Raw genomic sequence first — 15908 nt, forward strand, 5'->3', positions numbered from 1 at the left:
ATTTTTATTGGAGTATAGTTGATTTACCTGGTTTTCTTCTAATCGATAAGCCAGGAACACATATGCGTCCCTAAACCAGTCACCTGGCCAGAGGCTGGGATTATGCTGATTGGTGGATGCAAGTTTTGGATGCAACCTCCAGATAACATCCTGTATGAACCACGGACTTGGTGCCCAGAAGAAGAGAGTTCCCAAAGTCACATCAGGCTACTTCTGGTAGAAGCGTAGGGGCATGGAAAGATGCTGGAGAACCCAAAAAAAAAAAAAAAAATAAAGTCTGTTAGTGTTGGGCAAATAACAGCTGACAGCAGAGCACGGAGAGGGGAGGAAAGATGAAATTTAAGGCAGTCTAATCCTGTCTCTCTTACAAGGTTATTTGAGGGAGAGTAGGAGGGTATCACTATAGATGTTGGTTATATGCAATAACTTCATTGTTTCAAAGTCCAAACTGTATGATGGCACTTTGGAGTTTTGAAATAAAATGTTTTTTGTCTGGCAGTATTTGAAGCCCAGTGAAAGTCAATTTTGTGAGCTAAATGGCTTCCTTTTCCCTTATTTCAAGGGCTATGAATGGTGGTCATGTGAGCTGAGAGTAGGCTCTAGGGAAAGACGATATATTTCACGTAGGGGATTTTGAGTTTGAGGAGCCCGTGGTTAGATGTATCTTATGAACAGTTGCATATGAGAGTTTAGAACTCGGGATGGGGGTTGTGGGGTATATGGGAGCCTGTGAGTATTAGAAGAGGCAACACAAGATTGTAGTTAAGAGCTCTTATTCTCCTTGACAGCCTACATTCCTCTCTCAGACACAAGCCCGAAGATCAGTCTGTTTCGTTCATTCACCAAATAGTAGTGATTAGCTACCGTAGGGCAAGAATTGGACACGTGGCAGTGGAGCAGAAGTCCTTTTCTCATGGAGCCAGACTGCCTGGGTTTGAATCCCTGCTCCACCCCTTACTAGCGGGGTAACCTTGGGCAACTTACTTAACTTCTCTGGGCCTCAGTTTTCACATCTGTGAAATGGGGGACCATTTCATGAGAGACCAATAGGACTAAAAGCATTGTATTACATGAGTTAATAGTAATGAACTACTTAGATCAGCTTCTGGCTCATTGCAAGTGCTATATATGCATTTGCTATTATTATTATTATTATTATTATTATTATTATTATTATTATCATCATGGCTTAGGTCATAAATGCAGAGGAGCTTGCCAAGGGAGAGTATATAGAATAATGAGATTGAGGTTTAAGCACCATAGACCCTAGGGAATGTGAATCTCTAAGGATTTATTTAAATAGATGTTCAGGGACTTCCCTGGTGGCACAGTGGTTAAGAATTCACCTGCCAATGCAGGGGACACGGGTTCGAGCCCTGGTCCGGGAAGAGCCCACATGCCGCGGAGCAGCTAAGCCCGTGCGCCACAACTGCTGAGCCTGCGCTCTAGATCCTGCGAGCCACAGCTACTGAAGCCCTTGTGCCTAGAGCCTAGAGCCGCAACAAGAGAATCCACCGCAATGAGAAGCCCGGCACCACAACAAAGAGTAGCCCCCGCTCGCCGCGACTAGAGAAAGCTCGTGCACAGCAACGAAGACCCAACGCAGCCAAAAAATTAATAAATAAAATTTAAATAAATAGATAGATGTTCAATAAATACTCACTCCCTTTGCTACCCTTGCCTCTTCTTTACTCACAGTACTTGTCTAGCATCGAAGGATAGTTTTTATTTTCATATTAGCCCATTGTAAAGAGAAATATGCTTGAGAATATCTAGTGTCTTGTATTTATTTTCTGTAGTCATTTAAATAATTCTCTTCACTTCCTCTCTTTCTCCATACACACCCACCATGCTTTTGTCTGTTTCATTTTTTTTTCCAGCCTTCCAACATATTCTTTACAATGGATGATGTGGTCAAGGTTGGAGACTTTGGATTGGTGACTGCAATGGACCAGGATGAAGAAGACCAGCTGGTTCTGACCCCAATGCCAGGGTACGCCAGACACACAGGACAAGTGGGGACCAAGCTGTATATGAGCCCAGAACAGGTGAGCCTTTCGTTTTCCTTCTGAGGAATAAATAGATTTTTAATTAGGATGGCAGCAAGCTAGATGTGCGCCATGAATCTCCATCCGTGCCGTGTTTAAAATACCCAATAAAATAAAAGCTGAAAATGATGAAAACTGGCAGAAGTGTTCCACAGGCAACACAGCTAGGGTACAATTCCGCAACCTGGATTGGGGTGTGGAGGAAGAAAAATACTAAAAACGCATGAAATGTGCTCACCCTCTGAACCGGAACCTGACAGCAACCAGAAACTTAGAATGAGATTTTGAATGTCCTCCTCCCAAACTTAATTGCCATTCACCCTGTGTGAACTATGCAGGAACTGTTTTCAGAGCCAGCTGGAGGTAGTGTTCTAAGCTGTTCTCTACAGTAATCCACAGGCAGCTTCCAGAACATACCGTGGCAGGAAATAAAGGTGGACAGGCTGCGCTGTGTTGCCTTGTGGGACGCTTAGTCTTCCAAGGAAAAGCTCCATAAACTGAACAGAGACTGGAAGAGTGGGGGGACACAGGGCACGCTGGGAGAACCAGCACAGCACCCCTGGCCAGCACTGCGCTGATGGTGTCCACAAGCTTACATATGCTTAGATCGGCGGTCCTCAGACTTCCTGATCAATGCCTGTTTATACTTGTAAACATGATCGAGAGCTCAAGAATTTTTCTTAAGGAATTTTATCCGTCAGTATTTGCCGTATTAGAGATGGAAACAGAAATTTGTAAAATTTTTAAATTCAGTTAAAAATGACAGTATTAAATCTATCACATCTTCAAGATATTTTCTGAAAAAAATAAATATTTTCCGAAAGAAAACTAGTGAGGAGCGTGGCATTTACGTACATTTTTGTAAAGCTCTTTACTGTCTGACTTAAAAGATATTTCATATCTGCTTTTGCATTTAATCCCTGGCACTATGTTATTTTGGTTGAAGTATATGAAGAAAATCTGACTTCACATAGATAGGCAGTTGGAAAAGGAGGAATATTTTAATACCATTTTCAGGTAGTTGTGGGCATTCTTCTTTGACAGCACATCAAAATACAATAAGCAAAAGTTTCTGAAGAGTCATTTGCCCTGAATCTAAAACCATAGCAGTGAACATTTTGTATTCTGTTACTTTAACATCCCTTGGTCCATTTTGCACATTGAATGGACCTTTGACCCACGCATGATTTTATAAAATTATGCATTGGTCATTTGGAAACTATTGGTTCCCTAAGTTATGCATCTTTTCCAAAAGTTGTCACAATTCACTCTACAGTATTAAAAAAATCACTCTGGTTAATATCACCGCCAATCTCACCAGAAAAGGCTTTAAGTATTAGGAAGCTGTCAGGTTCCCAGTGATGGACACAAATTTTCCAAAATTCTGACATTCACTTCAAAGCTCAACTTTTATTTTTGGCGACAAATACTGTCAGTCTTCCTTGAAGTTCCATTCTCACTTTGTTCATCTTTAAGAAAATATCTGTCAAGTATCCAAGTATGAATGACCACAGTTTGTCTACCAGTTGTTCTTTCAAGTCAAAATGGTGCTCTATGAAAAGAGAGCATCTGGTTCATATAGTAACTCAAACAATTGCACAAATGCTTTCTCTTGAGACAACCATTGTACTTCGGTGTGGAGCAGAAATGCTTTATGGATACTGCCCATTTTGTCACACAGAATATTAAAAAAATGCGTACCTAAGGGGGAAGATATAATAAAATTAATAATTTTTACTGCTTCAGCAAGGACATTTTAAGTGAAACCGTCTTCCTTCCTCCCTTCCTTTTCCCCTTCCTTCCTGCCTCCCTCCCTCTCTCCCTCCCTTTCTTCCTTCCTTTCATTGAAGAACATAATTACTACTAGTATTGTTCGGTGCTGCTGCCTTGGTTCATGCTAAGGTTCAGCAGCGCAAATGTCAGCACAGTGAAAAGACAAATCATGTCTTAGAATTATTATGAAAACAGTCTTGACTTTGTAGACCTCCTGAAAGGGTGTTGGGGTCCCCTGGGATCCATAGACCACACTTTGAGAACTGATGGATTAGTTTATCTTTGGAAGGTTATATCAGAGTCCAGTCATAGGAACTGGCCTTTATTTTACTGTTGTACAGTATCCTTTTAGACTTCTTGAGTTGTTTGCATTATTCAAGTGTTTTCTTTTTTATGTGTAAATTTTATTTTTTTATTTAATTAAAGAAATTTTTTAATAGAACCCTATACTTAGACATCTTGAATTTCAAGGTAAGGGAAAAATAGTGTAAGTATTTAGGTAGGAAAAAAAAGCACGTTACAGCTTAAAGAGCTTGTTTTCTATAACACTCAACCCTGGAGGACAATAAATCAACATTTACAGTTTGGATGAAAAATAGCTGTGACGCACAAATCATGTTTCTGGCCGTAAAGTTATTCGTATAAAAGAAATTAGGCATTTTTAGATAGGTAAGAGTTAAAAAAGAATGTCTTAAGTGGAAAAAGCCAGGGGCAGAAATGTGTGTATAGTGTGTAAAGGAGGGAAAGATAGCTATATATTTGCTTACGTTTATATAAAGAGCTCTGGAAGGATGTACAGGAAACAGATAGTCTTGGGGGTGGTAGGTAGAGGGGAAGTGACTGGTGGGGACTGGGCAGATAAGGGATGGGCAGGAGGGCAGCTTGACTCTACACTTCTTTCTGAATCATGTGAATGTGTTACCTATTAAAAGTGAGTTTAAGAAGGGAAACATTTGTTTTGGATGTTTTAGTGACTTAGACATTTTGCTGTTAGGAATATTGCTGTGATAACCATCCCTGTGTACAAATCTCTGTCTGCATTTCCATCTACCCTGGGGTGGATGAAATTTAAATAGAACCATTAAGTGGTAGTCACCATTTATTGCCAGGTTGCTTTCTTGAAGGTGTGTTAATTAATATTCTCCAGATAGTGTATGAGGTGTCCTTTTCACTGTACCCCTGTAAACTCTGTTTTGAACATATTTTCTTTGAATACTTCCCAGACCCCAGTAACAGCTAAGGGAAGGGAGGAAGATGGTGTAGCCTGATTCAGTCACTGGAACTTCCCACCTGATAGTCTATAAGCAGAAAGGCAGGCTGGGTCTCAGAAGGAACTAGGGAGACAGGTATCAAGTGTAGTTTAGAGAGGAGGTTGACAAATACCTTGTGATCCCCCAACAAGAAATGCTGGTGTGAGTATTCCCAAAGTGAGGGCTTCCTTGGCCTTTGCCAAATGTCGTTATGTGCCTAGAGTCATTTTCCCAAATAAAAGGGTTCTTCTGAGTCCCCAGGAGGTCACTTTTAATTTGAATGAGGCTTTGTTTAATAGAGTAGTTGGGTTGTAATTCATTTGTTCATTTTAACAAGTAAGTATTTATTGAGGGCCTTCTCTGTACTTAGCCCAGTGCTGGATGGTGAGAATTCAAAAGAAGCAGTTCCCTTCCCTCCAGGACTTTATAATCTAGTTGTGAAGAATAAGAAATAACACACATGAAAAATACAACCGAGAATGCAGTGAAGTCCATAATTAAGTGCCGTAATGAGGGCTAACCACGGTTGATTAGTGGTTTGGAGTAATGAAGATTTTCTCATAAAAATAGGTGAGGACTAAGATGGTTAGAAATGAGAGATTTGCTTTAGATAGTGCTTGCTTTGAAAAACTTCACCCCAGGGGTAGGGGAGCAGCTTTTCCTGGCTCCTGGCTCCAGGTTTCCGCTGGGCCGATTTTACTGATGCATATCTCAGAGCTATACCTGGGCTTCCTTCTGTAATGCTGAGTACTTTAATTACTCTTGCTGTGGTGAATTGAAGAAAAGAGGCTTGAGAGATGATTAACTCTTTGCTAACATTTTTACGTACACTTAAGCCAAAAAGAGACTGAGTCAACGTCTGGATTCACTGATGCCGTATTATCCGTTGTACTATCTCCGTGAATGTTTTCCTAATATTTCTTCTTTATTTGGGATTTCAGATTCATGGCAACAACTACTCTCATAAAGTGGACATCTTTTCTTTAGGCCTCATTCTGTTTGAATTGCTGTACCCATTCGGCACTCATATGGAGAGGGTCAGGGTAAGTGATCCCCCCTCAAAAAAGGTAGAAAAAGAAAATACTCTTAAATTCACAAAAGAAAGAGGTTTAGAAGAAGAGTAACTTACTCCTAATACCAGCAGACTGGTTGACGTAGAAGAGGTCACGTGAGTGATACAGAAAGGATTTGTAGACTATTTGCTTCCACAGAAAGCTCAGTCTTCAAAAATTGTTGAGTCGAGTTGTCTGTTCCTTGTTGTTCCTTAAATTCATCATAACTTAACGATATCTCGCACTCAAATTTGTAATAAGTGCAAAGCACAGGGTAAGGGAGTGGCGGTGACGGTGTTGGTTGGTCAGAGAACTTTCCAGAGGACAAGTGGCCATACACTCACACACTTAAAAGGTGGCAAACTAAGCATGATTAGGTTCTTTTTTTCCCCTCTCAAAATAAACCAAGATGATGGCCTTTAAGGAAAACAGTACTGGAAGTCTTTTAAAAGTAGACCTCTGTCGCATTCTTCCTCATACTTCGTAAGGAGTTACCCTCCACTTTTCCAGCTGTTGTCCCTGTACTTACGTCCGTATTTCCAAAGTTTATGTCCTTATCACCATTTCTTAATTTATCAGTGTTAGACCTTATCTATTGACTCCTGGCCATGGTAGAACAGGATGTAGTTCTCACATAGAACCAAAAGGACCTACCAAGTGTTCTATACAATGAATAGGAAAAAAAGAAAATAATTTAAAAATCAAAGTGGCTAAATTTCAGAATACCAGAGGTAAAGGCACTAAAAGCTTCCAGAAAGGAAAATAAAACAGGCCCAACGTATGTTAAAGGATCAGGAATCATATGGCATCAAAATTTAAGTAGTTGTGGGGAATTCCCTGGTGGTCCAGTGGTTAGGACTCCGCGCTTCCACTGTAGGGGACACGGGTTCGATTTCGATCCCTGGTCAGGGAACTGAGATCCCACATGCCTCACGGTGTGGCCAAAAATAAATAAATTAAAATAAATTTTAAAAACAAAATATTTAAAGAAAAATTTGTGTAGTTATAAGGACATCAAAAGACACTATCAAGAAAGTGAAAATAGGGCTGCCCTGGTGGTTCAGTGGTTAAGAATCCGCCTGCCAAAAAAAAAAAAAGAATCCGCCTGCCAATGCAGGGGACACGGGTTCGAGCCCTGGTCTGGGAAGATCCCACATGCCACGGAGCAACTAAGCCCATGTGCCACAACTACTGAGCCTGCACTCTAGAGCCCACGAGCCACAACTACTGAAGCCTGCGCACCTAGAGCCCGTGCTCCACAACAAGAGAAGCCACCGCAATGAGAAGCCCGCACACCAGAACAAAGAGTAGCCCCCGCTCGCCACAACTAGAGAAAGACCGCTCTCAGCAACGAAGACCCAACGCAGCCAAAAATAAATAAATACATTTATTTAAAAAAAGAAAGTGAAAATACAAGCCACAGAAAATATTTGTGAATCATATATCTGATAAGGTTCTAGTATCCAGAATATATAAAGAACTATTGCAGTTCAACAACAAAAAGACAACCCCATTAAAAAAATGGGCAAAGGACTTCAACAGACATTTCTCTGCAGAAGATTACAAATGACCAATAAGCACAACACCATTATTCATCAGGGAAATGCCAATCAAAATCACAGTGAGATACCACTTCACAACATCTAGGATGGCTATGATAAAAACAAAACAAAAATGGAAAAGAAGTGTTGGCGAGGAAATGGAGAAATTAGAACCCTCATGCATTGCTGGTAAGAATGTAAAATGATGCAGCCACTGTGGAAAACAGTTTGACAGTTCCTCAAAAAGTTAAACATGGAATTACCATATGACCCAGCAGTTCTACTCCTAGGTATATACCCAAGAGAAATGAAAACATAGGTCTACACAAAAACTTGTACACAGATGTTCATAGTAGCATTTTCATAATAGAAAGTAGAAACAACCCAAATGTCAATCAGCTGATGAATGGCAAAGCAAATGTGGTTTACCCATACAGTGAAATATTATTCAGCCATGAAAAAGAAATGAAATACTGATACATACTACAGCACAGGTGAACCTTGGAAACATCACACTAAGTGAAAGAAGCGGACATAAAAGACCACATACTGTATGATTCCATTTATGCAAAATGTCCAGAATAGGCAAATCCATAGAGACAAGGTAGATTAGTAGTTGCCAGGAGCTGGGGGTAGAAGGGGATGGAGAGTGATTGCTTAATAAGTACAAGGTTTTTCTTTGGGTGATGAAAATGTTCCAGAATTAGAGAGTGGTGATGGTTGTACAAAATTGTGAATAGAATAAAAATCACAGAATCATACACTTTAAAATGGTTAAAATGGTGAATTTTATTTCAATAAACACATTTTCTAAAATATGTAGTTATGTAAAAATTTTTTGGTTAAATTAAGCCATGCAAGTATTGTTATATGCTAGACCAAATAATGTACCCTGACTTTCTTTTCTTTCTGATACAATCCTTTTTTTCAGAATTTCCTTTTCTCAATTGCTTTAGTTTTCTATGAACCTTTGCTGTAATTTTTAACAGATGTGCAAAAGTCTGTCACATATCAAACAGTATTTGCCTTGTGCTTCAGTATAGCTTATCCAGATAGATAGATAGATAGATTGATTGATTGATTTAATTTGTTTTCCCCTGGAGTCTTTCTTCTCAAAGCTTTGTTCTCCAGTCTGGACCAGTTACCCCCTAGACCTTCTGTAAGCTGTCATCCAAGGATGCACTTCCCTACTCTCCTGGCTTGGATCCCTTGTTTCCTAGCTTCCATGTTTTGCTTTGTTTTATTTTCTTGCACTACTCTCTTATTTTGCTGGAGCACATTCTGCAGTAAATTCCTCAGAAACAATGTATGAGAAAGAAATTTTTAGAGTCCTCAGGTATCTGAAAATGTACCTTTTTTTCCATTTTCATACATAACTGATATATTGGCCAGGTTCCAATTCTAGATGGAAAATAACTTTCCTTCAGAACCTTGAGAGCATTGCTCCATTTCCTTACAGCTTCCAGCGCTGCTGTTGAAAAGCAGATACCATTCTGATGCCTGATTTTTTAATATAGGGTATCTTGGACCTGTTACATTTTCGTTTCTGGAATCTTTAGGGCTTTAGTTTTATCAGTGCTGTTACAAAATTTAGTCCTTTCACTGATCTTCTCCTCCTGCCACCATTGTACTTAGCACTTGGTAGATTCAGTTAGAAGAGGTGAAACCTTCAGTTCTAGTAAATTTCTTATATTATTTTTGATAAATTCTCCAATTTTTCTATTTTTTTTTCTTTTCCTGGAACTCCTGACTTAATCCTAAAAATGCCTAATTTTTTTTCCCTCCTATTTTCCATCTTTGTCTTTTTGTACTTTTTTATTTAAATTTTATTTATTTTATTTTTTGCTGTGTTGGGTCTTCGTTGCTGCACGCACGCTTTTCTCTAGTTGCGGCGAGCGGGGGCTACTCTTCATTGTGGTGCGTGGGCTTCTCATTGCAGTGGCTTCTCTTATTGCAGACCACGGGCTCTAGGCACGTGGGCTTCAGTAGTTGTGGCACATGGACTCAGTAGTTGTGGCTCGTGGGCTCTAGAGTGCAGGCTCAGTAGTTGTGGTGCACAGGCTTAGTTGCTCCATGGCATGTGGGATCTTCCCGGACCAGGGCTTGAACCCGTGTCCCCTGCATTGGCAGGCAGATTCTTAACCACTGCGCCACCAAGGAAGCCCTGTACTATTTTTTGCAAGAGTTCCTTAACTTGTTATTCTGACTTTCCTAAGTGCTTTATTTTGACAATCCAATTTTTATTGTCCAAGATTGTTCCGTTTTTATAGTATTTCGCTCTGTTTACATGAACTCAGTATCTTCACGTTGCTGAGAATCTCAATTACGTGTATGTATATATTTTAAGTTTTCTATCCCCCTGTATTGTCTCTTTCCTCTGGGTTTTTTTTTTTTTAAACTTTCTATTTTGAAATTATTATAGATCCACAGGAAATTGCAAAGACAGAGAGATACCCTCCACCCACTTTCTGCTGACAGTTACATTTGACATAATTACAGTACAACATAAACTTGACATTGGTACAGTGTATGTATATAGTTCCATGTTATTTTATTTCAGTATAGGTTTGTGTAACCACCACTGCAATCTAGATACAGAACTGTTACATCAATACAGAAAACTCCGTCTTGCTACCCCCTTATAGTCACACTTCCTTCCCTCCCTGCCAGCATCTCTGAGTCTTTTAATGATTTGTGTGTGTGTGTGTGTGTTTCTCATGCTGATAATCCTTAGCTGTCCATTCATATTTAAGAATAGGGCTCTTGGAGACTTCCCTGGTGGTCCAGTGGTTAGGACTTGGCACTTTCCCTCCCGGGTCCCGGGTTCGATCCCTGGTCGGGGAACTAAGATTCCTGCAAGCCATGCAGCACAGCCAAAAAGAACAGGAAAAAAAAAAAGGAAGAAGAATAGGGCTCTAAAATGATAACTAGAAGTGGACATGACTGTAAGGGTTACGATCCAGTTCTTACTTTGGTGTGGGGGGCGCAGAACTCCCACATGTCAGCATCTATAGGCCTTTCCTCATTTTCTCCAGAGAAGAAGCTCTCATTCTCCTGCCGGAGAAAGCGTCGGGATGGGGTGTGGAGAGTTCTTACTGTTTCGCATGCAGATCTTCACTGCATCCTTCTGTGTTCCATGCCCACCCCCGACTCATCCTCGTTCTATCAACCCTAAGTCTGGAATGCCTTGGTTCCGTGTCTCCAGAGAGCAAACCTTATGTGTTATATGGGGATATATCACTCCGTCCGTATACAGACCTTTCGACAGCTGTCCTGCTGCCATCCTTGAGCCTCACCCCCATGCCCAGCAGGTTCCGCGCAGCTAATCAGTTCCCTCTCTGTTGGCCTTATCCCTCACAGGCACCCTGGTTTACCTTCCTCTGTTCTGCTAAAGAAGTTGCTATGCTTCCGCTGCTTTCTCTCTTTCAAAAATGTAATCTATTCTTCCATTGCAGTCATCCTTATAGACTTACAGTACGTTTTACCTTCCTTGGCAGTTGTTTTAGTGAAAATGCTTACTAGAAATATAGTAGAAAATCTGCCATGTTTAGCCAGAACCCCTCTGAAATTCCATTAGTACATGTAAAAGAGACTATTCAATGATTTGACCAAGATCTTTTTTTAAAATTACTTTTATTGAGGTATAATTTACATACATACCCACTTTGTACATTTTTATGAGTTTCGACACATTTATACATCCACATAATCACCACTACATTCAAAATAGAGAACATCTGTATCACCCCAGAAAGTTGCCTTTTGCTCCTTCCCAGTCAGTCCCCTGTCTTTCCAGCCTCCACCTGGACCCCAGGCAACTGCTGATCTGTTTTCTGTCTTTTCTAAAGTTTCGTATAAATTGAATCATGCATGTCTATCCTTTTTTGTGTCTGCCTTCTTTGACTCACTATAAAGTCAGTAGTTCCTTTTATTAATATTCCATGGTATATATACCACAGTTCATGTGTCCAGTTACCTGTTGAGAAACATTTACGACTAAAGTTGCTGTGAACATTTGTGAACAAGTCTCTTTGTAGACATACATATGTATCCTTAGTCTCTGGTAATTATGAGGTAGGATTGATAAGCTCTGTGGTAAGTGGTTTAACTTTATAAGAAAGTGTCATTTCATATACTCACCAGCAGTGTAGGAGAGATCTAGGTCCTCCACATCCTCAACACTTATGTTTCAGTCTTTACATTTTTAGACATTCTGATAGGGATATAATGGAATCATACTGTGGTTTAAGTTTGCATTTCTCTGATAACTAATGACCTTGACCGTCTTTTCAAGTCCTTTGCCAAGTATATGTATTGTGACTAATTTATTCCAGTCTGTGGCTTGCCATTTCATTTTCTTAATGGTGTCTTTCACAGGGTAGCAGATTTTAATTTTAAAGTTCAGCTTACCATTCTTTTATGCTTATGCTTTTTGTTGAAAAGACTCTCTGTTTCCCCATTGAGTTATGGCCAAGGTCTCTTTTAAATTCTAAGTTATAAAATAAAAACTTTAAGAATGTTATGGGATTATAAATTAATTCCATGAGTCCAGACTCAAGCATTTATTTGCACTTAGTTTGGTACGACCTACCTATTAGCAGGTGAAACCCTCCCTTCTAGGGCCTGCAGCATAGATTCTTCTAGTGAAGCATCTGTTTTCCTTTAGTGGGAAGTGACAAATGCCAACCCAGTTCATATTTTTGTTCAGGTACACTCCAGCTTATTTCTCAAGAAATATGAAGACATATTTAATTTATTTCATTTCTCAAAACTGGTTTTTGTCATCATTACAAAAGGAATATCAGGCACTGTGCTAAGTAGTTTGCCTGAATTACCTCATTTAAGTCTCAGAGCAATCACACACGGTGGGCCCTGTTATCCTGTTTGTATGAAAATTTCCCAAATAACTAGTTTAGTTTTATATTCAGAATTTAGCATAATTGACTTGGTTTTCTTCACTCAAAAAAAAAAAGAAGAAAGACGCTATGTCTTTTTGTATCAAATACAAGAGGTTAGTGACTAGTAGAAAAACTTACCCACTTAAGAACACAAATGTGGACTTCCCGGGTGGCGCAGTGGTTAAGAATCCGCCTGCCAATGCAGGGGACACGGGTTCGAGCCCTGGTCCGGGAAGATCCCACATGCCGCAGAGCAGCTAAGCCCGTGCACCACAACTACTGAGCCTGCGTGCCACAACTACTGAAGCCCACGTGCCTAGAGCCCGTGCTCCTCAACAAGAAAAGCCACCGCAATGAGAAGGCCGCACACCGCAATGAAGAGTACTGCTCGCCACAACTAGAGAAAGCCCACGCGCAGCAACTAAGACCCAACGCAGCCAAAAATAAATAAATAAAATAAATAAATATTTTAAAAAAATCTCTCTATGTTTAAGTAGATCCACATATCAAAATAGATTTAAAGATAAGTAACACTTCTCTTTCTTTTCAGATCTTAACTGATGTAAGAGATCTCAAATTTCCACCACTATTTACTCAGAAATATCCTCGTGAGGTTGGTATTAATTCTCATCTTTTATTTTCTTTAGAATCTTACTTAGAACATGAAACGTCCTTAGCAGTCAGCTCATCAGTTGCCCCGTTTTACAGATGAGGAAGCCTAAGGTCTAGAGAGGAAAGGGACCTGATTCCAAGAACACACAACTTGTTAAAACCAAAGGCCGTGACTCTGTCCCAGGTCCTGGGCCCAGTGCTCTGTGCTCCAAGCTGCATGACATCCCATCTGGGAATTGTAGCAACCTTGCGTTTCGATAAGGCTGAACTCCTAGCTCGCCCTCACAGCCGTAGAGTTGCCATTATGATCATGCCATTAATTTCTTTATCTTAGTGAATTTGGGAGAGATCTTAAAAACTGGCTTCTTTTTAAAAAAAAGTCACTAATTTCCACTGATTTTGTGTGTTGGAGTTATGCCCCTCAGAGTGACACAGTAAATGGTTCAGAAGAGTGGGAAGGGAAAATTAAGCTGGTCTTGATGGTGAAAACTGTGTGTAATGAATTTTTGAAGTTTCTTTTTGCAGCTTTTGTTTACTTCATAATATGTCCACAAACATATCACTTTAAAATTTATGTGTTGATAAATCTTGAATTTTCTTAGTAAATTAAGTTTAGGTAAATTAGACTGTGTGGCTAATCATCAAGTTGGAAAAAGTCTAATTGATCTTTCAATATTATAAGTATAACAAAGGGTTGCATTAAAAATGAACTTTATAGCAATATAGAGATATGCCGACCTAAAGTGAAATATATTTTACAAAAACTATTCTGTTATGTATTTTGCAAAGTCGATGAATCAATCCCTGGGGGGCTCATCAGAATCCATGTTACATTAAAGGGGTTCAAAAAATCAGTAAAAGGGACTAGGTACTGATCACTGGCATGGTTATTTTTTAATTGAAACCTTTGAGATAATTGTACATTCATATACAGTTGTAAGATGAATTTATTTTAAAAGTCAGAGTATGCCTGCGTTTCAAAGATGTGATTGAAGACAGTTTATTGTATGTTAGAAAACAACCAATTACCCCAAAATGGTCCATGTGTATTTGGAGCAGGGATTGGGCAAACTATGACCCACAGACCAAATCCAGCCTGCTGCCTATTTTGGTAATAAAGTTTTATGGGATCACAGCCAGGCCCACCTGTTTATATATGGTCTGGGGCTGCTTTTGTATTTCAATAGCAGAGTTGAGAAGTTGTGTCAGAAACTGGCTCGCAAACTTAATATAGTTATAGAGACATTTGGCTGACTCCTGAATTAGGCAGCTGGTTAGTGGCCCTTTTATTACCACACAATTTTTATCTTTCAGTATGTAATGGTGCAAGACATGCTCTCCCCATCCCCTACGGAACGGCCTGAAGCTGCAAACATTATTGAAAATGCTATATTCGAAGACTTGGAGTTTCCAGGAAAAACAGTTCTCAGACAGAGGTCTCGCTCCATGAGCTCATCAGGAACAAAGCAGTCAAGACACTCCAGCAGCTCCCATAGCCCTTTGCCAAGCAATTAGCCTTAAGCTCTGCTCGCCTCCCTAACAGGTGACACGGAATAATAGCCCACTTCGAAGGAATGTTGCTTTCCAAAATCGTGAACTTGAAAATTTCGTTCTTTGCTCGATTTCATTTTGGACTACTTTTTCTAAATCAAATTTAAACTGGATTTTGGAGCTCAAACCTTTGAGCCACCTCTTGATTTTTGCTCTGCTCAAGGAGAGGGCTGTCACTAACTCACACGTGGTCCTCTTCCTTCGTTGGTCTCTTGAAATCGGCCGGCCAAGCATCCTAACCCTCACGTTTTGTCTAAGGAGGTGGAAGCAACCCCTAAAATGTATAGAGAGAATTAGAAAATGGAAATATTTTTATAGTACAGAAAAACGAAAGTCCCTACATGTAGTAACTATACTGTTCTAGAAATACACTTTCTAGAGATATAGTGGTGATTTTGAAACTGATTTCCAAAAAAGCTGACTCCATTTTTGTCCCTGGTGGGTAAATGAGGAATCTGCATTATTTTGGAGGAAAAATAGCACAAATTGTATAGTGGTTTATGTCCATAGCTAGTTTTCTAGTGACATTCGTAGCATTAAATAGCTTTATTCCTTAGATGGTTCTAGGGGGAGTTTAAGAGCTTTTTGTACTTTTACCTCCAGTAAAGGGAAAATGAAGCTTTTTGTGTAAATTGGTCAAAAGTTCTGGTTTGGGGAGGAAAAAAGCCGTAGTAAGAAATGAATCATATATTACAACTAACTTCTTCAATTATGGACTTTTAAAATCTAACGAAATCTTAAGTGTCTTAAATATAATACTGTAGGTTGGTATTTTCCCAAAACTGATTGTAGATAACAGTTGAATCATCTAACTTGCTAACATGTTTTTATTTTTCACTGTAAATATGTTTATTTTTTATTTATAAAAATTCTGAACTCAATCCATTTGGGTTGGTGGTGTATAGAACGCACTTAAGTGCGTTAACTATTGTGACTTCTTTCAAGTCTAAATGATTTAATAAAACTTTAATAAATGATTTATGGTTGATTCCTATTTTGGGGGGAACTAGCCCTGAAATGGTAGTTTCTCGAATTTATAAAATGGGATCATAGGTCTAAGAACAGTCATAACCCTACTCTCAAGAAAACTTACTCCTAACCTGTTCTAAACAGGCATCTTCCCGTCATTTCCCAAGGACTTGACAGGACCAAGTCCTTTTCACAATTCACTGGACTCATAATC

The 15908-nt window shown here is 39.5% G+C and overlaps 1 protein-coding gene across 2 annotated transcripts in view; it reads left to right on the plus strand.

Annotated features, from left to right (window-relative positions):
• EIF2AK3 (eukaryotic translation initiation factor 2 alpha kinase 3) overlaps window positions 1–15702 on the plus strand; it is a 74106-nt gene extending 58404 nt beyond the window's left edge. For both annotated transcript variants that reach the window (XM_082357821.1, XM_082357822.1), the window contains exons 14-17: window positions 1881–2048; window positions 6013–6114; window positions 13113–13175; window positions 14489–15702. In XM_082357821.1, coding sequence (XP_082213947.1) covers window positions 1881–2048; window positions 6013–6114; window positions 13113–13175; window positions 14489–14689 — 534 coding nt within the window. In that variant the 3' untranslated portion in view covers window positions 14690–15702. The remainder of the gene's footprint in view (window positions 1–1880; window positions 2049–6012; window positions 6115–13112; window positions 13176–14488) is intronic.
• The last annotated feature ends 206 nt before the right edge of the window (window positions 15703–15908 follow it).

This window comes from Balaenoptera borealis, assembly GCF_965194805.1.
Source record: "Balaenoptera borealis genome assembly, chromosome: 15".
In the NCBI taxonomy this organism is placed as follows: domain Eukaryota; kingdom Metazoa; phylum Chordata; class Mammalia; order Artiodactyla; family Balaenopteridae; genus Balaenoptera; species Balaenoptera borealis.